We start from the raw sequence: 25,191 nt of genomic DNA, 5'->3' as shown, positions 1-25,191 counted from the left end.
TATGTATATTTGCGTGTGTGGACGTGTGTATGTACATGTGTATGGGGGGGGTTGGGCCATTTCTTTCGTCTGTTTCCTTGCGCTACCTCGCAGACGCGGGAGACAGCGACAAAGTATAAAAAAAAAAAAAAAAAAAAATATATATATAAATATATATATATATATATATATATATATATATATATATATATATATATATATATATATATATATATTATCCCTGGGGATAGGGGATTAAGAATACTTCCCACGTATTCCCTGCGTGTCGTAGAAGGCGACTAAAAGGGGAGGGAGCGGGGGGGCTGGAAATCCTCCCCTCTCGGTTTTTTTTTTTTTTTTTTTTTTTTTCCAAAAGAAGGAACAGAGAATTGGGCCAGGTGAGGGTATTCCCTCAAAGGCCCAGTCCTCTGTTCTTAACACTACCTCGCTAATGCGGGAAATGGCGAATAGTTTGAAAGAAAAGAAAAGATATATATATATATATATATATATATATATATATATATATACATGTACAGAGCATCAGATTGGGGAAGAGCAGTGTGGTTTCAGAAGTGGTAGAGGATGTGTGGATCAGGTGTTTGCTTCGAAGAATGTATGTGAGAAATACTTAGAAAAGCAAATGGATTTGTATGTAGCATTTATGGATCTGGAGAAGGCATATGATAGAGTTGATAGAGATGCTCTGTGGAAGGTATTAAGAATATATGGTGTGGGAGGCAAGTTGTTAGCAGTGAAAAGTTTTTATCGAGGATGTAAGGCATGTGTACGTGTAGGAAGAGAGGAAAGTGATTGGTTCTCAGTGAATGTAGGTTTGCGGCAGGGGTGTGTGATGTCTCCATGGTTGTTTAATTTGTTTATGGATGGTGTTGCTACCGAGGTGAATGCAAGAGTTTTGGAAAGAGGGGCAAGTATGAAGTCTGTTGTGGATGAGAGAGCTTGGGAAGTGAGTCGGTTGTTGTTCGCTGATGATACATTGCTGGTGGCTGATTCATGTGAGAAACTGCAGAAGCTGGTGACTGAGTTTGGTAAAGTGTGTGAAAGAAGAAAGTTAAGAGTAAATGTGAATAAGAGCAAGGTTATTAGGTACAGTAGGGTTGAGGGTCAAGTCAATTGGGAGGTAAGTTTGAATGGAGAAAAACTGGAGGAAGTAAAGTGTTTTAGATATCTGGGAGTGGATCTGGCAGCGGATGGAACCATGGAAGTGGAAGTGAATCATAGGGTGGGGGAAGGGGGCGAAAATCCTGGGAGCCTTGAAGAATGTGTGGAAGTCGAGAACATTATCTCGGAAAGCAAAAATGGGTATGTTAGAAGGAATAGTGGTTCCAACAATGTTGTATGGTTGCGAGGCGTGGGCTATGGATAGAGTTTTGTGCAGGAGGATGGATGTGCTGGAAATGAGATGTTTGAGGACAATGTGTGGTGTGAGGTGGTTTGATCGATTAAGTAATGTAAGGGTAAGAGAGATGTGTGGAAATAAAAAGAGCATGGTTGAGAGAGCAGAAGAGGGTGTTTTGAAATGGTTTGGGCACATGGAGAGAATGAGTGAGGAAAGATTGACCAAGATGATATATGTGTCGGAGGTGGAGGGAACGAGGAGAAGTGGGAGACCAAATTGGAGGTGGAAAGATGGAGTGAAAAAGATTTTGTGTGATCGGGGCCTGAACATGCAGGAGGGTGAAAGGCGGGCAAGGAACAGAGTGAATTGGATCGATGTGGTATACCGGGGTTGACGTGCTGTCAGTGGGTTGAATCAGGGCATGTGAAGCGTCTGGGGTAAACCATGGAAAGTTGTGTGGGGCCTGGATGTCGAAAGGGAGCTGTGGTTTCGGGCATTATTGCATGACAGCTAGAGACTGAGTGTGAATGAATGGGGCCTTTGTTGTCCTTTCCTAGTGCTACCTCGCACACATGAGGGGGGAGGGGGATGGTATTCCATGTGTGGCGAGGTGGCGATGGGAATGAATAAAGGCAGACAGTGTGAACTGTGTGCATGGGTATATATGTACGTGTCTGTGTGTGTATATATATGTGTACACTGAGATGTATAGGTATGTATATTTGCGTTTGTGGACGCGTATGTATATACATTGTGTATGGGGGTGGGATGGGCCATTTCTTTCGTCTGTTTCCTTGCGCTACCTCGCAAACGTGGTGACTGAGTTTGGTAAAGTGTGTGGAAGAAGAAAGTTAAGAGTAAATGTGAATAAGAGCAAGGTTATTAGGTACAGTAGGGTTGAGGGTCAAGTCAATTGGGAGGTGAGTTTGAATGGAGAAAAACTGGAGGAAGTGAAGTGTTTTAGATATCTGGGAGTGGATCTGGCAGCGGATGGAACCATGGAAGCGGAAGTGGACCATAGGGTGGGGGAGGGGGCGAAAATTCTGGGAGCCTTGAAGAATGTGTGGAAGTCGAGAACATTATCTCGGAAAGCAAAAATGGGTATGTTTGAAGGAATAGTGGTTCCAACAATGTTGTATGGTTGCGAGGCGTGGGCTATGGATAGAGTTGTGCGCAGGAGGATGGATGTGCTGGAAATGAGATGTCTGAGGACAATGTGTGGTGTGAGGTGGTTTGATCGAGTAAGTAACGTAAGGGTAAGAGAGATGTGTGGAAATAAAAAGAGCGTGGTTGAGAGAGCAGAAGAGGGTGTTTTGAAATGGTTTGGGCACATGGAGAGAATGAGTGAGGAAAGGTTGACTAAGAGGATATATGTGTCGGAGGTGGAGGGAACGAGGAGAAGAGGGAGACCAAATTGGAGGTGGAAAGATGGAGTGAAAAAGATTTTGTGTGATCGGGGCCTGAACATGCAGGAGGGTGAAAGGAGGGCAAGGAATAGAGTGAATTGGAGCGATGTGGTATACCGGGGTTGACGTGCTGTCAGTGGATTGAATCAAGACATGTGAAGCGTCTGGGGTAAACCATGGAAAGCTGTGTAGGTATGTATATTTGCGTGTGTGAACGTATGTATATACATGTGTATGGGGGGGGTTGGGCCATTTCTTTCGTCTGTTTCCTTGCGCTACCTCGCAAACGCGGGAGACAGCGACAAAGTATAAAAAAAAAAAAAAAAATATATATATATATATATATATATATATATATTTTTTTTTTTTTCTTTTTCAAACTATTCGCCATTTCCCGCGTTAGCGAGGTAGCGTTAAGAACAGAGAACTGGGCCACTGAGGGAATATCCTCACCTGGCCCCCTTCTCTGTTCCTTCTTTTGGAAAAAATAAAAAAAATTGAGAGGGGAGGATTTCCAGCCCCCCTGCTCCCTCCCCTTTTAGTCGCCTTCTACGACACGCAGGGAATACGTGGGAAGTATTCTTTCTCCCCTATCCCCAGGGATAATATATATATATATATATATATACTTAGAAAAGCAAATGGATTTGTATGTAGCATTTATGGATCTGGAGAAGGCATATGATAGAGTTGATAGAGATGCTCTGTGGAAGGTATTAAGAATATATGGTGTGGGAGGCAAGTTGTTAGAAGCAGTGAAAAGTTTTTATCGAGGATGTAAGGCATGTGTACGTGTAGGAAGAGAGGAAAGTGATTGGTTCTCAGTGAATGTAGGTTTGCGGCAGGGGTGTGTGATGTCTCCATGGTTGTTTAATTTGTTTATGGATGGGGTTGTTAGGGAGGTAAATGCAAGAGTCTTGGAAAGAGGGGCAAGTATGAGGTCTGTTGGGGATGAGAGAGCTTGGGAAGTGAGTCAGTTGTTGTTCGCTGATGATACAGCGCTGGTGGCGGATTCATGTGAGAAACTGCAGAAGCTGGTGACGGAGTTTGGTAAAGTGTGTGGAAGAAGAAAGTTAAGAGTAAATGTGAATAAGAGCAAGGTTATTAGGTACAGTAGGGTTGAGGGTCAAGTCAATTGGGAGGTGAGTTTGAATGGAGAAAAACTGGAGGAAGTGAAGTGTTTTAGATATCTGGGAGTGGATCTGTCAGCGGATGGAACCATGGAAGCGGAAGTGGATCATAGGGTGGGGGAGGGGGCGAAAATTTTGGGAGCCTTGAAAAATGTGTGGAAGTCGAGAACATTATCCCGGAAAGCAAAAATGGGTATGTTTGAAGGAATAGTAGTTCCAACAATGTTGTATGGTTGCGAGGCGTGGGCTATGGATAGAGTTGTGCGCAGGAGGATGGATGTGCTGGAAATGAGATGTTTGAGGACAATGTGTGGTGTGAGGTGGTTTGATCGAGTAAGTAACGTAAGGGTAAGAGAGATGTGTGGAAATAAAAAGAGCGTGGTTGAGAGAGCAGAAGGGGGTGTTTTGAAATGGTTTGGGCACATGGAGAGAATGAGTGAGGAAAGATTGACCAAGAGGATATATGTGTCGGAGGTGGAGGGAACGAGGAGAAGAGGGAGACCAAATTGGAGGTGGAAAGATGGAGTGAAAAGGATTTTGTGTGATCGGGGCCTGAACATGCAGGAGGGTGAAAGGAGGGCAAGGAATAGAGTGAATTGGAGCGATGTGGTATACAGGGGTTGACGTGCTGTCAGTGGATTGAATCAAGGCATGTGAAGCGTCCGGGGTAAACCATGGAAAGCTGTGTAGGTATGTATATTTGCGTGTGTGGACGTGTGTATGTACATGTGTATGGGGAGGGTTGGGCCATTTCTTTCGTCTGTTTCCTTGCGCTACCTCGCAAACGCGGGAGACAGCGACAAAGTATAAAAAAAAAAATATATATATATTTCTTTCTTTTCTTTCATACCATTCGCCATTTCCCGCATTAGCGAGGTAGCGTTAAGAACAGAGGACTGGGCCTTTGAGGGGATATCCTCACCTGGCCCCCTTCTCTGTTCCTTCTTTTGGAATATTAAAAAAAAATGAGAGGGGAGGATTTCCAGCCCCCCGCTCCCTTCCCTTTTAGTCGCCTTCTACGACACGCAGGGAATACGTGGGAAGTATTCTTTCTCCCCTATCCCCAGGGATATATATATATATATATATATATATATATATATATATATATATATATATATATATATATATATATATATATATAATAGGGGTGGATATAAACAAGTAGCAGCAATTGGAACACAGTTTCATCCTTAAGTGAAGCTTGTGTAACTTGACAAGGCAAATGATTAATGAATCATACTATATCACCTACTTGGTCAAGCAATGCTATCTATTATCAGGCAAATCTATCTAACATCTTTAGCTTATTATCATTTCCTCAACTTCCTTTATAATGAGTGGATTATAAGTATAAAAACATGAACTTTCCCTAAAAGTCAATTTTAACAGGGTAGGGACGCCCATTTTCTCAAGATAATCTTGCCACCCAGTGTGTTAGCCATTTATCAAACATCCTGAAATCTAAGTAAATCATCAACAAAAATAAAATAAGTAAATACCTTCCTGACGCTGAGAATTTATCAGAACATATGAATTTCCAGATAAGGAGAGTGTAGTTGATTCCTGACAATTCCGTCCAGTAAATCCATGCTCACAGTGACATAAAAAGTCATGCAGTGTTTCATTGATGAGTAATGCCTCACATGTGCCACTGTTGAGACAGTCAATGCCATGACATCCTAGAAGTTCTACTGAACAATTCTTACCACCAAATCCATCTTCACAAACACAATCATAATCAGCCACCTGAAAGACAAAAGAGAGCAATGTTTAGTACTACAACCTAGCAATCTAGCCTGCATTTGAATCCTGTACATGGCAGCCAGCTTACAGCCAACCTACCTCTTCACCCTCTCCTCTCAGCTGATCAACATGGGTAACTGGCATAAACAGGAGATAAAAATATGAAGTGAAGAGACAGAGCAACAAGAATTCTCTCTGAATTATAATCATTATCATCTGTAACCCCAAGACTCATTATGGGATCTAGTAGCTTCCAGGCTGTACTACAATCATATTCAGATACAGGTACACCACCGATTTTCCGGTACTCTTGGTTCCAAAGCCTTGCCAGATTAACCATTTTGCTGGATCAACCATGGTCACGTAATAATAATTCATCAACACACTTCTAATCCACTAATTATACATCTCCCGTGTCTAAAGTATGCCATGGACTGCTAGAAATTCAAATTAAACAAATATTACATGTTTGAGCACCCTAAGATGGTAAGCCTGTCCTTAGATTGTTTAAATCCTGTGGGGTCTTCTTCGTCTTGTGTTGTTAGTGTTATCCTTGGTGTGCATTGCCAGAATAATGCAGTTTTGTCTGCACTATACACCTGCTCAGGACTGAGGTGCTCGTCAGCTACGAGTTTCGCAAATTTGTCCACATACTCGGCAGCTCCTTCATGGTTTGCAGACCGCTTTTCTCTGCACACTTTATTCATGGAAATTCCATGATGCTTCCTGAATCTTTGAAGCCATCCTTCACCATAGTCATGCTCATGTTGTAATTTAAGTTCTTTATGGAACAACTTAGCATGATCTATTGTCATGCTACCTGACAAGTCCACTCCATCACTCAGACGCTGTCGAAACCATTCCATCATCACTCGATTGTACTCAGTACTCTTACCATCTTTCATAGGTTTTCTAATCGTCATTTGCTTCTTGGAATTGCTGTCTGCATAGAATTTCAATATTCTATCCCTTTGCTTCTTTATATCATAAACAGCTGGTGAACCAATACTGTAGACATCACACAGCTTATGCACTGACACACCACAGTCCATTTCTTTCAACAGTTCTACTTTAACTTGGATCGATATGGACTGGTGCTTACATTTGACACCTCGACTGACACTCTTATATGTCTTAGAAGCCATAGCTAGGGTTAAATCTAGGCAAAATAAGCTAAGAATCTCACAGAATTGCGGTAACACCATCAGCAAGTGCAGTGTAGAGAAGAGCGGCCGACACACAATGCCATCTGTGGCCGCCGAGTAAATTATTCTGGTGGCCGTGGTAATTTCAAGTTCCCTCACGTAATTAGGTGCTGAACCATCAGTTGCCGGAAATTCGGTGCTGTAACTGTATATATAATGGACTCTTTCAGAAAGAGTAGTTCCTCAATGAGATTGTGCTTCCATTCATTGATGGACGATGATATAGCTTTATTGAAAACACCTTCTTGTATTACAATTCTAAAAGACAGAACAGAAAAATACGCCAAGCAAGGAGTAGTCATCTTCCTCTAAGGCTCAGGGTAGGGTGTCTAAACATGTGTCAGGGTACTGGTGCAGATTCAAGTGAGAAACTGCAGAAGTTTGTGACTGAGTTTGGAAGTGTGTGTAAAATATGAAAGTTAACAGTAAATGTGAATAAAAGCAAGGTTATTAGGTTTAGCAGGGTTGAGGAACAGCTTATTTGGGAAGTGACTTTGAAAGGAGAAAATTGGGGGAAGTGAAGTGGATTAGATATCTCAGCATGGACACGGTAGCGAATGGAACCATGGAAACAGAAGTGAGTTATAAGGTGGGGGAGGGACGAAGTTTCTGGGAGCATTGAAGAATGTGTAGAGAGAAAATTATCTAGGAGGGCAAAAATGGGTATTCCACATGAGTGAAGTAGTGACAAGAACAGATGACTGAGCCTTAGAAGGAAAATTCCTCACTTGGCTCCTTGCTCTCTTCCTTCTTTTGGGAAGTAATACAGGAAAGGATTTCCGAGCACAGCCCCAACAATATGACATGGATGCGAGGCATGAACTACAGATATGGCCGTGTGGAGGAAGGCGGATGTAGAGAAACATGTTTGAGGACAATATGTGGTATGAGATGATTTGATCAAGTAAGTAATGAAAGGGTAAGAGAGATATGTGGTAATAAAAAGAGTGTGGCTGAGAAAGCAAAAGAGGACATACTGAAATGGTCCAGACATATGGAGAGAATGAGTGAGGAAAGGTTGACAAAGAGGATATAAGTGTCAGAAGTGGAAGAACAAGGGGAATAGGAAGACCAATGTGGATATGGAAGGAGTGAAAAAGATTCTGAACAATTGGGGCCTGAAAATACAGGAGGGTGAAAAGCATGCATGAAATAGAATGTACTGGAACAATGTGGTATACCAGGGGCAAACGTGCTGTCAATAGATTGAACCAGGGACCAAGTAGCATCTAGGGTAAACCATGCAAAGGTCTGTGGGGCCTGGTTGTCGATTGGGAGCAGTGGCTCCAGTGCATTACAAATGACAGCTAAAGAATAGATATGAGCAAATGTGGCCTTTCTTCATCTGTTCCTGACACTACCTCTCAAATGCAGGAAATGGCTATCAAGTATGATAAAAAATAGCTTCAAGTATGATAAAAAATAATCAAGATGAGAAGAAAGGAGAGATAAGTAGTAAGTATGAAGTGTGGTAATAAAAAGAGTGTGGTTGAGAGAGCAGAAGAGGGTGTTTTGAAATGGTTTGGTCACATGGAGAGAATGAGTGAGGAAAGATTGACCAAGAGGATATATGTGTCAGAGGTGGAGGGAACGAGGAGAAGTGGGAGACCAAATTGGAGGTGGAAAGATGGAGTGAAAAAGATTTTGAGTGATTGGGGCCTGAACATGCAGGAGGGTGAAAGGCGTGCAAGGAATAGAGTGAATTGGAACGATGTGGTATACCGGGGTCGATGTGCTGTCAATGGATTGAACCAGGGCATGTAAAGCATCTGGGGTAAACCATGGAAAGTTCTGTGGGGCCTGGATGTGGAAAGGGAGCTATGGTTTCAGTGCATTATTACATGACAGCTAGAGACTGAGTGTGAATGAATGGGGCCTTTGTTGTCTTTTCCTAGCGCTACCCCGCACTCATGAGGGGGAGGGTGTTGTTATTCCAAGTGTGGCGGGGTGGCGATGGGAACGAATAAAGGCAGACAGTATGAATTATGTACATGGGTATATATGTATATGTCTGTGTGGGTATATATATGTATACATTGAGATGTATAGGTATGTATATTTGCAGGTGTGGACGTGTATGTATATACATGTGTATCTGGGTGGGCTGGGCCATTCTTTCATATGTTTCCTTGCGCTACCTCGCTAACGCGGGAGACAGCGACAAAGCAAAATAATAAAAAAAAAATGAGAATGGAATCCAGAAGTTCTAGCTCTGATTGATATAAAGCTTAAGAGTAAAGATGAATAACTGTCAAGTGTACAGTCATAGGATGGCATGAGTATAAGAGTAACGGAAGGGGGAAATAAACTGATTACGCAGGAGCTATAGGAAAGTGTGAGTGTCGGCAAGTGAGATCCAGACTGATGTCAATAAAATGAAAGTGGGTTTTGAGAGACGGGTAATTTCTAGTGCATATGCACATGGCTGCAGTGTTTTGGGAGCAGCTGAGTGAGTGTGTCAATTTTGATGCTAGAGATCAGGTAATAGTGATAGACAATGTAAATGAGAGAGTAGGCAATGTAGCAACTGAGGGTAAAATGGATGTAATGGGTAACACAGGACATTCAGTGAGGTGAAAGGGAATGGTGAAGAGCTGGTGATTGGGAACACCTGGTTTATAAAGAGGGACAAACTTAACTATATGTGGGTGAGTAGGGAAGGTGGTCATAGGACATTACTGGATTACATACAAATTGATAGGTATGCAGATTTGACACTGATGTGAATATGTTGTGAGGGGCAGTGTTGGGATACTTGGCTATCATCTGGTGGAGGGCTTTTTGAAAAAGAAGGTATGATATAAGTGAGAAGGGGGGTGGTGAAAGTAAGTGAGCTTGGAAAAAAGTAATGTGAGAAGAAATAACAGGAGAGACTGAAAGTAGAATAGCAAAATATGAGAGTAAATGAGGCAGAGAAGTGGGAGAGGAATGAGAGAGAGACATTTCAGGTAGCAGTGCTAGTATATGCAATAAAGTGTATGGCATGCAGGTGTAAGGTAAGGTGAGAAAGGGTAGTGAGTGATGAAAGTTAAACGAAAAGTATATGGATAGTATTTACATGGAAGGAGGGCAAACAGCTGAGAGTTGTGCAACAGAAAGTGACAGGAGGTTAAGAGGAAGGTGGAAATGCTGAAAAACAGGGTAAATGAGAGGTGGGATTAGTAATTATCACTAAACTTCAGGGAGAATAATGTTTTGGATGGAGGTTTACAATGTGAGAAAGTAAGAGAAAAAATGGGAACACTCAGTGGAAAAGACAAATTGGTAAGTGGTAACAGGTAGTAATGAGGTGAGGAAGAATTGGAATGAGTATTTTATAGGAGTGTTGAACATGTCTGATGACAGGGTGGTAAATGTGAGGTGTTTGGGCTGGGGAGGTGGGTGAACTGACAGAGTTGTAGAAAGTGGTTTGGTGAGAAGAGAAGCCTTGTATATGATGAAATGTGACAAGGTGATTGGAGTGGGTGATATAGTAATAGAATTTCTTAAGAAAGGGAGTGACTATTGTTGACTGATTAGTTAGGATTTTCATTGTACGTAGGGTTATGATGAGGTACCTGATGACTGGCAGAATATATGTGTACTTCCACTGTATAAAGATAAGGAGGACAAAGTTATGTGTTCAAACCACAGAGGTACAAGTTTGTTGAGTGTACCTGGTGAGATGTATGTGAGTGATGATTGACAGGTGAAAGCATGTACAGGGTATTAGATAAGGGAGAAACAATGTGATTTCAGGAGCCACAGAGGATGTGGCTTATTCTTTGAAGAATGAATCTGGAGAAAGCATATAAAAAGGTTGATACAAATGCCTTGTGGTAGGTCTTAAGAATATATAATGTGGGAAGAAAGCTAATGGAAGCAGAGAAGGTTTTTATCAACAGTGTAAAGCATGAGTAAAAGTAGGAAGAGAAGGGAGTGAGTGGTTCCTAGTGAGGGCTGGTTAGCTACAGGGATATGTGATGTCACATGGCTGTTACTCTTGTTTATGGATGGGGTGGTGAGGGAGCAAGGGTCTTGGAGAGAGAGACAAGTGTGCAGTATGTAGGGGTGAAAAGGCCTGGAAAGTGAGTCAGTTGCTCTTTCCTGATGTACTGGCGGCAAATTTGAGTGAGAAACTGATTTGGCGACTGAGTTTGGGATAGCGTGTGAAAGGAGGAAGTTGTGAGTAAATTTGAATAAAAGCAAGATTATTAGATTTACAAGGGCAGAGGAACAGGTTACTTCAAGTCTGAGTTTGAATGGAGAGATTTTGGTGGAAGTGAAGTGTTTAAGATACCTTGGAGAGGATATGGCAGAAAATGGAACCAAGAAAGTAGTTCTTGGAGCACTAAGGAATGTGTGGCAAGAGAGGTCATTACCTGGGAGGGTAAAAATGGTTGTTTGAAGGCACAGTAGCACCAACAATGTTGTATGGATACAAGGCATGGGTTATAGATAATGCTGTGAAGAGGGGGTGGATGGGTTGTAAATGAAATGTTTGAGGTTCTTGGAGCACTAAGGAATGTGTGGCAAGAGAGGTCATTACCTGGGAAGGTAAAAATGGGTATGTTCGAAGGCACAGTAGCCCAACAATGTTGTATGTATATAAGGCATGGGTTATAGATAAGGCTGTGAAGAGGAGGGTGGATGGGTTGTAAATGAAATGTTTGAGGACAATATGGGGTGTGAGGCGATTTCATCAAGTGATAAATGGGTAAGAGAGACTGTGGTTGAGACAGATGAAGAGGGTGTACCAAAATGGTTTGGATATATGGTAAGAATGAGCAAGGAGAGGGTGACAAAGAGGACATATGTGTTGGAAATGCAGAGGAAAAGGAGAATGGGAAGACTGAACTGGATATGAAAAAATGGAGAGAAAAAGATTCTGAATGGGTGGGGCCTGAACATGCAGGAGGGTAAGGGGTTTACATGGAAAGCAGTGAGTTAGAATAACATGGCATAAAAGGAATGACATGCTCTCTATGGATTGAACCAGGGCATGTGAAGCAGCCAGGGGAAACCAATGAAAGGTTTATAGTCTGGCTGTGGATGTGGTGCTGTGGTTTTGATAAATTGCAAATGACAGCCAGGGAATGAAAGTGACCAAATGCGGCCTGTCTTCATCTGTTCCTAGCATTATCTGACTTACATGAGAAATGAAAGGCAAGTATGAAAGATAGAAGCAAGATGTTGAGAGAATGAGTTAGGTGAGGTTGAAAAAGAGGATATATGTCTCAGAAGTGGAGGTGAGAAGAAAAAGGGGGAGACCAAACGGTAGATGGAAGGATGGAGTGAAAAAGAACTTGAGTGACCGGGGCCTGAGCATATAGGAGTGTGAAAGGCATACATGGATTACAGTGAACTACAGTGATGTGGTATACAGGGGATGACATATTTCAATAGATTGAAACAGGGCATGTGAAGCAGGTGTGGGGAAACCTCGGAAAGGTCTGTGGGTCCTGGTTGTGGAGAGGGAACTGTGGTTTAGGTGCACTGCACATACAGCTATAACACATACAGCTATAACAAGGATGTGAGTGAATGCGACCTTTCTTCCTGCTATGTTCTTAATGTGGAGAATGGCAGATATGTAAAAAAAAAAAAAAAATAAGATCTAATGAATTTTCCTTTATGAATAATGAATACAAAGATTTAATAATACATTTCAGTAATCAAAAGCATTTGTAAAAAGGACACAAGAAAATAAGCTGCACCATATTTGATCCCATAAAAACCTTCTTTCTGGAAATGGCAGAATCTTTCTCTTACATCTGGATGTCTTGGTTAGTTAAGGTAGGATTTCAGTGGACAGCTGGGCCATGGTGAGGTGCCTAAGACTAGTGGAAGGCCTGTATACAGCCACTGTATAAAAGGCAAGGGGAACAAAGGTGAATGTTCCAATTACAGAGGTACAAGTTTTTTGGAGTGTACCCAGTAAGATGTATGAGAGAATGGTGATTGAGAGGATGGTGGCCTGCACAAAGCATAAGAAGGGGGAGGAACAATTCAGTGACAGGAGTGGTAGAGGATGTGTGGATTAGGTGTTTGCTTAGAAGAACTTGTGTGAAAAATACTGAAGAGAAGCAGAAAGATTTGCATGTGGCATTTATGGATCTGGAGAAAGCACATGATAAGGCTGACAGAAATGCCGTGAGGAGCATTTCATGAATGAATGGCAGTGAAGTGTTTTTACTGCGAAAGTAAAGCATGTGTGTGAGTAGGATGAGAGAAGGGTGAGTGGTTTCAGGTGAGGGTGGGTCTGTAACAGGGGTGTGTGATGTCACCATGGTTGTTTATTCTGTTTATGAATGGAAGGTACATCAGGGATTGCTTGCAGGTGACAAGGCACTGGTGACACATTCGAGTGAGAGACTGAGTTTGTGCAAGTGTGTGAGAGGAGAAAGTTGAGACTACATGTGAATACAAGCATGGTTATTAGGTTCATCAGAGGAAAGAGTGAGTTTGACTAGAGAAAACTTGGAGGGAGTGAAGTGTTTTAGATACTTGGGAATGGATATGGCAGCAAGTGGAGCCATGGATTCTGAAGAGAGCCATAAGGTGGGTGACAAGACAAAGGTCCTGGAAGCACTGATGAACATGAGGAAGACGAGGTCACAATCTGGGGAGAAGGATGGATATGTACAAAGGTACTGTAGTCACAATGGTGTGGTATGGATGTGAGGCTTGGGGTCTACACAAGAATGTTTGGAACTGGGTGAAAGTATTGGAAATAAGATGTATGAGGATACTGTGTCATGTTAGGAGGATTGATCAAGTAAGAAATGATAAGGGGGTGTAGTCATTAGTGTTGCTGACCTAGGCTGCCCAGGGTTGAGTAAGTATAGGTTCAAATCCTGGTCAAGACAACCAGTCCACAGTTAACCCAGCTGTCCATCCTCCATGAGGTGCAACTGACAAAATGGGCACCTGGCTCAGGCTAGAATATGCAAAGTATGAAAGAGATGGCCTTGATTATGGCATTCATTTGCCTAAGCCATCTCAGCAAACATAGAAAAATAAAATGAGAGGTGTGGTTATATGAAGAGTATGGGTGAGAGAGTCAATGAGGGTTTGCTGAATTGGTTTGGACATGGAAAGAATGAGTGAGGAGAGGTTGGCACAGAGGGTATATTCATCAAAGGTAGAGGGAATAAAGGAAAGGGAATACCAAGTTGCAGATGGAAGGACAGAGTGGAAAAGATTTTGAGTGCTTGGGGCTTGAACATACAGGAGATTGCATGGGATACAGGAAACTGGAGTGATGTGATATACAGGGCTAACCTGCAGTCAATGAAATGAAACAGGGCATATGAAGCAGTCAGAGGAAACCATGGAAGGGTATGTGGGGCCTGGTTGTGGATATGGGGCTATGGTTTTGGTGGATTACACATGACAGCTAGAGAGAGGATGTGAACAAATAAGGCCATTTCTTCATCTGTTCCTGGCACTAACACAGGAAACAATGAATGAGTATGGAAAAAACAGAAAATATTTCTTACCTTGTCAACACAGGAACCATACATGCAAGGAGTGTATAGTTCACATTCATTAATTTCAATTTCACAATTTTGACCTTGATAACCTGGCCAACATTCGCATGAGTAAGTGTTGATGTCGTCATAACAAATACCATTCACACACGGGTTGCTTTCGCATTCATTGATGTTGATCTCACACAGGTCACCTAAAATTGAAAAGGATTTTCATCTCAGACCATCATAATACACTGTATTGCATAATAATACCATGTCATAGAGGTAATATTGACTGATCAACAGGAGACAGAACAGATAGATCATGGGCTTTATCAAAAGGTATAAGGGTGTTACTAACAGTCTTATCATGGCCCTAGGTATTATCACTTTGTTTCATGGAATGTTGCTGATCCTTTAGAAGCTGGAGCTTTCTAAATAACAAAGAAATGATAATGAATTTTTTATACTTAAAAATCCAAGAGGGGACCTGTGTCACTTCTTAAATATACTGAGAAATTTTGTTTTAAATTCTTCTTCAACAGAGCACACACATACAGAAAAATACAGTTCTCTTACCAGTAAAGCCAGGGATACACTCGCAGATAAAACCTCCAGCAGCTTCATAGGTGAAGTTTGAGAATATATTCAAATCATAAAGGGTTAAGTTGCTGCGTTCCAGGCAAGAGGCACCATTGAGACAAGGAAAACTTGCACATTCGGGGATGTCCTTCTCACAGTTCTTCCCTGAAAAACAAATTAAACTAGCCAGCTCTTCCCTAAAACATGGATGATGTTGATATCCATTGCTTCATCTTCCAGTTCAGAGGAGACATAACTTGCAAACAGAAAAGGTTTTACAAATCTAAAATCTTGATGGGACAAAGACTAGGACTTCGCACACACCCTAAAAAGTAACAACCCATCAACTCAACTCAAAGGTAGGCCCAAGCTCACATATGAAATGTGATTGCAAAGTATTGGACACCCTTCTGAAACAGAGATGAAAGATCTTCGAAACTTGTACTGTGACTGAGCACCTTGAAATTTCTTTTACTACTGAAAATTCACATTCACTACTAAATGATATAATGAGCTTATGCATACAAAGAAGTCTTATTAGACTGTGGATGTGTGTTTTGGACAGGCAATATATTCAGTAGGGAGGCTGACTGAAACAGGAAAACTGATTGGGAAAATGATCAGACAGGACTGTAAAATGTATAGTACAAATGTAATAAAGAAGTGAATTTTTAAGTAATTTTTTTTCTATGTTAATAATAATACATTTATCTTTACCCTAGGACCAAAAATATGGGTCTATGAACCTCAACAAGCTCTCACAATACTGATTAAAGCACAGCCTTATGTAAAAAGAGAGCAAATTTTCAAATAAATTTTTTTACCCTATGGTAATAATAATGCATTTATGTGCTGAAAAAGACAGGTGATTGGGAATAACTGGGTCAAAAAGAGATTTTTTTTTTTTTTGCTTTGTCGCTGTCTCCCGCGTTTGCGAGGTAGCGCAAGGAAACAGATGAAAGAAATGGCCAAACCCACCCCCATACACATGTATATACATACGTCCACACACGCAAATATACATACCTACACAGCTTTCCATGGTTTACCCCAGACGCTTCACATGCCGATTCAATCCACTGACAGCACGTCAACCCGGTATACCACATCGATCCAATTCACTCTATTCCTTGCCCTCCTTTCACCCTCCTGCATGTTCAGGCCCCGATCACACAAAATCTTTTTCACTCCATCTTTCCACCTCCAATTTGGTCTCCCACTTCTCCTCGTTCCCTCCACCTCTGACACATATATCCTCTTGGTCAATCTTTCCTCACTCATTCTCTCCATGTGCCCAAACCATTTCAAAACACCCTCTTCTGCTCTCTCAACCATGCTCTTTTTATTTCCACACATCTCTCTTACCCTTACGTTACTTACACAATCAAACCACCTCACACCACACATTGTCCTGAAACCTCTCATTTCCAGCACATCCATCCTCCTGTGCACAACTCTATCCATAGCCCACGCCTCGCAACCATACAACATTGTTGGAACCACTATTCCTTCAAACATACCTATTTTTGTTTTCCGAGATAATGTTCTCGAATTCCACACATTCTTCAAGGCTCCCAGAATTTTCGCCCCCTCCCCCACCCTATGATCCACTTCCGCTTCCATGGTTCCATCCGCTGCCAGATCCACTCCCAGATATCTAAAACACTTTACTTCCTCCTGTTTTTCTCCATTCAAACTTACCTCCCAATTGACTTGACCCTCAACCCTACTGTACCTAATAAGCTTGCTCTTATTCACATTTACTCTTAACTTTCTTCTTTCACACACTTTACCAAACTCAGTCACCAGCTTCTGCAGTTTCTCACATGAATCAGCCACCAGCGCTGCATCATCAGCGAACAACAACTGACTCACTTCCCAAGCTCTCTCATCCACAACAGACTTCATACTTGCCCCTCTCTCCAAAACTCTTGCATTCACCTCCCTAACAACCCCATCCATAAACACATTAAACAACCATGGAGACATCACACACCCCTGCCACAAACCTACATTCACTGAGAACCAATCACTTTCCTCTCTTCCTCCACGTACACATGCCTTACATCCTTGATAAAAACTTTTCACTGCTTCTAACAACTTGCCTCCCACACCATATATTCTTAATACCTTTCACAGAGCATCTCTATCAACTCTATCATATGCCTTCTCCAGATCCATAAATGCTACATACAAATCCATTTGCTTTCTAAGTATTTGTCACATACATTCTTCAAAGCAAACACCTGATCCACACATCCTCTACCACTTCTGAAACCACACTGCTCTTCCCCAATCTGATGCTCTGTACATGCCTTCACCCTCTCAATCAATACCCTCCCATATAATTTACCAGGAATACTCAACAAACTTATACCTCTGTAATTTGAGCACTCACTCTTATTCCCTTTGCCTTTGTACAATGGCACTATGCACGCATTCCACCAATCCTCAGGCACCTCACCATGAGTCATATACACAACTATATACACAACTATATATATGTAAGTAGGAGAGATGGTCAGGGGGCATTACTAGATTCCATGTTATTTGATACGTGTGTAAAATAGAGACTTTTGGATCTTAATGTGCAGATAGGGGCAGCTGGTGGAATGTCTGATTACTACCTTAAGGAGACAAAGGTCAAGATTGTAGAGGCTTTCATAAAAGAAGGAGAATGTCAAGAAGAAGAGAGTGGTGAGAGCAGGTGAACTTGGATATGAGACTTCTGTGAGGAAGAACCAGGAGAGATTGATTGTAGAATGGCAAAAGGTGAGAGCAAATAACGTGAGGGGAGTGGGTGAGGATTGGGATGCATTTAGGAAAGGAGTGATGGTATGTGCAAAACATGCATGTGGCATGAGAAAGGTGGGAGAAAGGCAGATTAGAAAGGGTGGTGAGTGGTGGGATGAAGTACATTTGCAAGTGAAAGAGAAAAGATAGGCGTTTAGACAAAACTTGCAAGCAAGGAAAGCAAATGACAGGGAAATGTATAAAGAAAGTGGCAGGAGGTCAAGAGAAAGGTGCAAGGGTTGAAAGAGAGGGCAAATGAGAGTTGGGGTGAGAAAGTATCATTAAATTTTAGGGAGAATAAAAAGATGCTTTGGAAGGAGGTAAATAACGCATAAGACAAGAGAACAAATGGGAATAACGGTAAAGGGGGCAAGGGGGGAAGTCATAACAGGTAGTGGTGAAGTTAGGAGACGGAGTGAGTATATTGAAGATTTGCTGAATGGGTCTGATGATATGAGTGGCAGATGTAGGGTGTTTTGGTCACGGTGGTGTGCGAGGTGAAAGAGTCAGGGAGACTGGTTTGGTGAAAAGAGAAGAGGCAGTGAAAGCCTTGCAGGAGATGAAATCCAGAAAGATGGCTGGTTTGGATGGTACAGGAGTTTAATTTATCAAGAAGGGGTGACTGTGTTGTTGACTGGTTGGTAGGGATATTCAGTGTATGTATGGATCATGGTGAAGTGCCTGAAGATTGGCGGAATGCATGCAGAGTGTCATTGTACAAAGGCAAAGGGGATAAAGAGACATAAGTTTATTCAGTATTCCTGGAAAATTGTATGGGAGGGTACTCATTGAGAGGGTGAAGGCATAAAGAGAGCATCAGATTGGGGAAGAGCAATGTGGTTTCAGAAGTGGTAGAGGATGTGTGGATCAGGTGTTTGCTTTGAAGAATGTATGTGACAAATACTTAGAAAGCAAATGGATTTGTATGTAGCATTTATGGATCTGGAGAGGGTATATGACAGGGTTGATAGAGATGCTTTGTGGAAGGTTTTACAAAGCAGCGAAAATTTTTACCAAGGAGGTAAGGCATGTGTACAAGTAGGAAGAGAGCAGAGTGATTGGTTCCCAGTGAACGCCAGTCTGCAGCAGGGGTGTGTGAAGTCCCCATGGTTCTTTAATTTGTTTATGGATGGGGTGGTTGAGGAGGTTAATGCAAGAGTTTTGGAGAGAGGGGCAAGTATGCAGTCTCGACCAAAGCACCCTATATCTGCCACTCTATCATCAAACACATTCAACAAACCTTCAAAATACTCACTCCATCTCCTTCTCACATCACCACTACTTGTTATCACCTCCCCATTAGCCCCCTTCACTGAAGTTCCCATTTGCTCCCTTGTCTTACACACTTTATTTATCTCCTTCCAAAACATCTTTTTATTCTCCCTAAAATTTAATGATACTCTCTCACCCAACTCTCATTTGTCCTCTTTTTCACCTCTTGCACCTTTCTCCTGCCTCTTTCTTTTATACATCTCCCACTCATTTGCATTTTTTCCCTGCAAAAATCGTCCAAATGCCTCTCTCTTCTCTTTCACTTATAATCTTACTTCTTCATCCCACCACTCACTACCCTTTCTAATCTGCCCACCTCCCATGCTTCTCATGCCACAAGCATCTTTTGTGCAAGCTATCACTGCTTCCCTAAATATATCCCATTCCTCCCCCACTCCCCTTATCTCCTTTGTTCTCACCTTTTTCCATTCTGTACTCAGTCTCTCCTGGTACTTCCTCACACAAGTCTCCTTCCCAAGCTCACTTACTCTCACCACTCTCTTCACCCCAACATTCTCTCTTCTTTTCTGAAAACCCCCACAAATCTTTACCTTTGCCTCCACAAGATAATGATCAGACATCCCTCCAGTTGCACCTCTCAGCACATTAACATCCAAAAGTCTCTCTTTCATGCGCCTATCAATTAACACGTTATCCAATAACGCTCTCTGGCCATCTCTCTTACTTACATACGTACACTTATGTATATCTCGCTTTTTAAACCAGGTATTCCCAATCACTAGTCCTTTTTCAGCACATAAATCTACAAGCTCTTCACCATTTCCATTTACAACACTGAATACCCCATGCATACCAATTATTCCCTCAACTGCCACATTACTCACCTTTGCATTCAAATCACCCATCACGATAACCCAGTCTTGTGCATCAAAACTACTAACACACTCATTCAGCTGCTCCCAGAACACTTGCCTCTCATGATCTTTCTTCTCATGCCCAGGTGCATATGCACCAATAATCACCCATCTCTCTCCATCAACTTTCAGTTTTACCCATATCAATCTAGAATTTACTTTCTTACACTCTATCACATACTCCCACAACTCCTGTTTCAGGAGTAGTGCTACTCCTTCCCTTGCTCTTGTCCTCTCACTAACCTCTGACTTTACTCCCAAGACATTCCCAAACCACTCTTCCCCTTTACCCTTGAGCTTCGTTTCACTCAGAGCCAAAACATCCAGGTTCCTTTCCTCAAACATACTACCTATCTCTCCTTTTTTCTCATCTTGGTTACATCCACACACATTTAGACACCCCAATCTGAGCCTTCGAGGAGGATGAGCACTCCCCGTGTGACTCCTTCTTCTGTTTCCCCTTTTAGAAAGTTAAAATACAAGGAGGGGAGGGTTTCTGGCCCCCCGCTCCCGTCCCCTTTAGTTGCCTTCTACGACTATATATATATGTATGTATGTGTGCATTTATGTATATATATATATATATATATATAATGTGTCTGATGACAGAGTGGCAGATATAGGGTGTTTTGGTCGAGGTGGTGTGCAAAGTGAGAGGGTTAGGGAAAATGATTTGGTAAACAGAGAAGAGGTAGTAAAAGCTTTGCGGAAGATGAAAGCCGGCAAGGCAGCAGGTTTGGATGGTATTGCAGTGGAATTTATTAAAAAAGGGGGTGACTGTATCGTTGACTGGTTGGTAAGGTTATTTAATGTATGTATGACTCATGGTGAGGTGCCTGAGGATTGGCGGAATGCGTGCATAGTGCCATTGTACAAAGGCAAAGGGGATAAGAGTGAGTGCTCAAATTACAGAGGTATAAGTTTGTTGAGTATTCCTGGTAAATTATATGGGAGGGTATTGATTGAGAGGGTGAAGGCATGTACAGAGCATCAGACTGGGGAAGAGCAGTGCGGTTTCAGAAGTGGTAGAGGATGTGTGGATCAGGTGTTTGCTTTGAAGAATATATGTGAGAAATACTTAGAAAAGCAAATGGATTTGTATGTAGCATTTATGGATCTGGAGAAGGCATATGATAGAGTTGATAGAGATGCTCTGTGGAAGGTATTAAGAATATATGGTGTGGGAGGAAAGTTGTTAGAAGCAGTGAAAAGTTTTTATCGAGGATGTAAGGCATGTGTACGTGTAGGAAGAGAGGAAAGTGATTGGTTCTCAGTGAATGTAGGTTTGCGGCAGGGATGTGTGATGTCTCCATGGTTGTTTAATTTGTTTATGGATGGGGTTGTAAGGGAGGTAAATGCAAGAGTCCTGGAAAGAGGGGCAAGTATGAAGTCTGTTGGGGATGAGAGAGCTTGGGAAGTGAGTCAGTTGTTGTTCGCTGATGATACAGCGCTGGTGGCTGATTCATGTGAGAAACTGCAGAAGCTGGTGACTGAGTTTGGTAAAGTGTGTGGAAGAAGAAAGTTGAGAGTAAATGTGAATAAGAGCAAGGTTATTAGGTACAGTAGGGGTGAGGGTCAAGTCAATTGGGAGGTGAGTTTGAATGGAGAAAAACTGGAGGAAGTGAAGTGTTTTAGATATCTGGGAGTGGATCTGTCAGCGGATGGAACCATGGAAGCGGAAGTGGATCATAGGGTGGGGGAGGGGGCGAAAATTTTGGGAGCCTTGAAAAATGTGTGGAAGTCGAGAACATTATCTCGGAAAGCAAAAATGGGTATGTTTGAGGGAATAGTGGTTCCAACAATGTTGTATGGTTGCGAGGCGTGGGCTATGGATAGAGATGTGCGCAGGAGGATGGATGTGCTGGAAATGAGATGTTTGAGGACAATGTGTGGTGTGAGGTGGTTTGATCGAGTAAGTAACGTAAGGGTAAGAGAGATGTGTGGAAATAAAAAGAGCGTGGTTGAGAGAGCAGAAGAGGGTGTTTTGAAATGGTTTGGGCACATGGAGAGAATGAGTGAGGAGAGATTGACCAAGAGGATATATGTGTCGGAGGTGGAGGGAACGAGGAGAAGAGGGAGACCAAATTGGAGGTGGAAAGATGGAGTGAAAAAGATTTTGTGTGATCGGGGCCTGAACATGCAGGAGGGTGAAAGGAGGGCAAGAAATAGAGTGAATTGGAGTCATGTGGTATACCGGGGTTGACGTGCTGTCAGTGGATTGAGGCAAGGCATGTGAAGCGTCTGGGGTAAACCATGGAAAGCTGTGTAGGTATGTATATTTGCGTGTGTGGACGTGTGTATGTACATGTGTATGGGGGGGGGGGTTGGGCCATTTCTTTCGTCTGTTTCCTTGCGCTACCTCGCAAACGCGGGAGACAGCGACAAAGTATAAAAAAAAAAAAAAAAAAATATATATATATATATATATATATATATATATATATATATATATATATATATATATATATATATCAGTGGATGATATCCCTGGAGATAAGGGAGAAAGAATACTTCCCACGCTTTCCTGATGTGTCGTAGAAGGCGACTAAATGGGATGGGAGCAGGGTCTAGTAACCATCCCCTCTTTGTATTTTAACTTTCTAAAAGGGGACAAAAACGAAGGTGTCATGCGGGGAGTGCTCATCCTCCTCAAAGGCTCAGAATGGGGTGTCTAAATATGTGTGGATGTAACCAAGATGAGAAAAAAGGAGAGACAGGTAGACTATTTGAGGAAAGGAACCTGGATGTTTTGGCTCTGAGTGAAACAAAGCTCAAGGGTAAAGGGGAAGAGAGGTTTGGGAATGTTTTGGGAGTAAGTTAGGGATGGGTGAGAGGACAAGAGCAAGGGAAGGAGTAGCGCTACTCCTGAAACAGGAGTGGTGGAAGTATGTGATAGAGTGTAAGAAAGTAAACTCTAGATTGATATGGGGAAAACTGAAAGTGGATGGAGAGAGATGGGTATTTATTGGTGCATATGCACCTGGGCATGAGAAGAAAGATCATGAGAGGCAAGTGTTTTGGGAGCAGCTGAGTGAGTGTGTTAGTAGTTTGGATGCACGAGACCAGGTTATAGTGATGGGTGATTTGAATGCAAAGGTGAGTAATGTGGCAGTTGAGGGAATAAATGGTGTACATGGGGTGTTCAGTGTTGTAAATGGAAATGGTGAAGAGCTTGTAGATTTGTGCACTGAAAAAGGACTAGTGACTGGGAATACCTGATTTAAAAAGAGAGATATACAAAAGTATACGTATGTACGTAGGAGAGATGGCCAGAGAGCGTTATTGGATTACGTGTTAATTAATAGGTGCGCGAGAGAGACAACTGGATGTTAATGTGCTGAGAGGTGCAACTGAAGGGATGTCTGATCATTATCTTGTGGAGGTGAAGGTGAAGATTTGTAGAGGTTTTCAGAAAAGAAGAGAGAATGTTGGGGTGAAGAGAGTGGTGAGAGTAAGTGAGCTTGGGAAGGAGACTTGTGTGAGGAAGTACCAGGAGAGAATGAGTGCAGAATGGAAAAAGGTGAGAGCAAAGGACATAAGGGGAGTGGGGGAGGAATGGGATGTATTCAGGGAAGCAGTGATGGCTTGGGCAAAAGATGCTTGTGGCATGAGAAGTGTGAGAGGTGGGCAGATTAGAAAGGGTAGTGAGTGGTGGGATGAAGAAGTAATATTATTAGTATGAGAGAAGAGAGAGGCATTTGGACGAGTTTTGCAGGGAAAAAGTGCAAATGATGGGGAGAGGTATAAAAGAAAGAGGCAGGAGGTCAAGAGAAAGGTGCAAGGGGCATAAAAGAGGGCAAATGAGAGTTGGAGTGAGAGAGTATCATTAAATTTTAGGGAGAATAAAAAGAATTTTTTGGAAGGAGGTAAATAAAGCGCGTAAGACAAGTGAACAAATGGGAACATCGGTGAAGGGGGCTAATGGGGAGGCGATGACAAGTAGTGGTGATGTGAGGAGATGAAGTATTTTGAAGGTTTGTTGAATGTGTTAGATGATAGAGTGGCAGATATAGGGTGTTTTGGTTGAGGTGGTGTGTGAAGTGAGAGGGTTAGGGATATTCATTTGGTAAACAGAGAAGAGGTAGTAAAAGCTTTGCAGAAGATGAAAGTTGGCAAGGTAGCGGGTTTTGACAGTATTGCAGTGGAATTTATTAAAAAACAGGGTGACTGTGTTGTTGACTGGTTGGTAAGGATATTCAATGTATGCATGACTTATGGTGCCTGAGGATTGGCAGAATGCATGCATAGTGCCATTGCACAAAGGCAAAGAGGATAAAGGTGAGTGCTCAAATTGCAGAGGTATAAGTTTGTTGAGTATTCCTGGGAAATTATATGGGAGGGTATTGATAGAGCGGGTGAAGGCATGTACAGAGCATCAGATTGGGGAAGAGCAGTGTGGTTTCAGAAGTGGTAGAGGATGTGTGGATCAGGTGTTTCCTTTGAAGAATGTTTGTGAGAAATACTCTGAAAAGCAATTGGATTTGTATGTTAATTTTATGGATCTGGAGAAGGCATATAATAGAGTTGATTGAGATGCTCTGTGGAAGGTATTAAGAGTATATGGTGTGGGAGGCAAGTTGTTTAAAGCAATGAAAATTTTTTATTGAGGATGTAAGGCATGTGTATGAGTAGTAAGAGAGGAAAGCGATCGGTTCTCAGTGAATGTAGGTTTGCGGCAGGAGTTCATGATGTCTCCATGGTTGTTTAATTTGTTTAGGGTGAATGCAAGAGTTTTGGAGACAGGAGCAAGTATGCAGTCTGTTGTAGATCGAGAGCTTGGGAAGTGAGTCAGTTGTTGTTCGCTGATGATACAGCGCTGGTGGCTGATTCGGGTGAGAAACTGCAGAAGCTGGTGAATGAGTTTGGTAAAGTGTGTGAAAGAAGAAAGCTGAGAGTAAATATGAATAAGAGCATGGTTATTAGGCACAGTAGGGTTGAGGGACAAGTCAATTGCGAGGTAAGTTTGAATGGAGAGAAACTGGAGGAAGCGAAGTGTTTTAGATATCTGGAAGTGGATTTGGCAGCGGATGGAACCATGGAAGCAGAAGTGAGTCACAGGGTGGGTGGAGGGGGTTGAAAGTTCTGAAAGCGTTGAAAAATGTGTGGAAGGCAAGAACATTATCTCGGAAATCAAAAATGAGTATGTATGAAGGAATAGTGGTTCCAACAATGCTATATGGTTGTGAGTCATGGGCTATAGCTAGAGTTATGCAGAGGAGGGTGGATGTGTTGGAAATGAGATGTCTGAGACAATATGTGGTGTGAGGTGGTTTGATCGAGTAAGTAATGAAAGGCTAAGAGAGATGTGTGGTAATAAAAAGTGTGGTTGAGAGAGCAGAAAAGGGTGTTTTGAAATGGTTTGGTTTCATGGAGAGAATGAGTGAGGAAA

At 42.2% G+C, this 25,191-nt stretch overlaps 1 protein-coding gene across 2 annotated transcripts in view; it reads right to left on the bottom strand.

Annotated features, from left to right (window-relative positions):
* Positions 1–25,191, bottom strand: part of crb (cell polarity complex component crumbs) — a 642,968-nt gene that overhangs the window by 257,499 nt on the left and 360,278 nt on the right. For both annotated transcript variants that reach the window (XM_071694202.1, XM_071694201.1), the window contains exons 18-20: positions 14,860–15,027; positions 14,308–14,492; positions 5,378–5,624 (exon numbers count right to left, since the gene is read on the bottom strand). In XM_071694202.1, coding sequence (XP_071550303.1) covers positions 5,378–5,624; positions 14,308–14,492; positions 14,860–15,027 — 600 coding nt within the window. The remainder of the gene's footprint in view (positions 1–5,377; positions 5,625–14,307; positions 14,493–14,859; positions 15,028–25,191) is intronic.

The sequence above is a fragment of the Panulirus ornatus genome, chromosome 56 (assembly GCF_036320965.1).
Source record: "Panulirus ornatus isolate Po-2019 chromosome 56, ASM3632096v1, whole genome shotgun sequence".
NCBI classification, from domain to species: Eukaryota; Metazoa; Arthropoda; class Malacostraca; order Decapoda; family Palinuridae; genus Panulirus; species Panulirus ornatus.
Note: the sequence above shows the minus strand (reverse complement) of the source record. Positions and strands in the feature narration are given on the sequence as shown.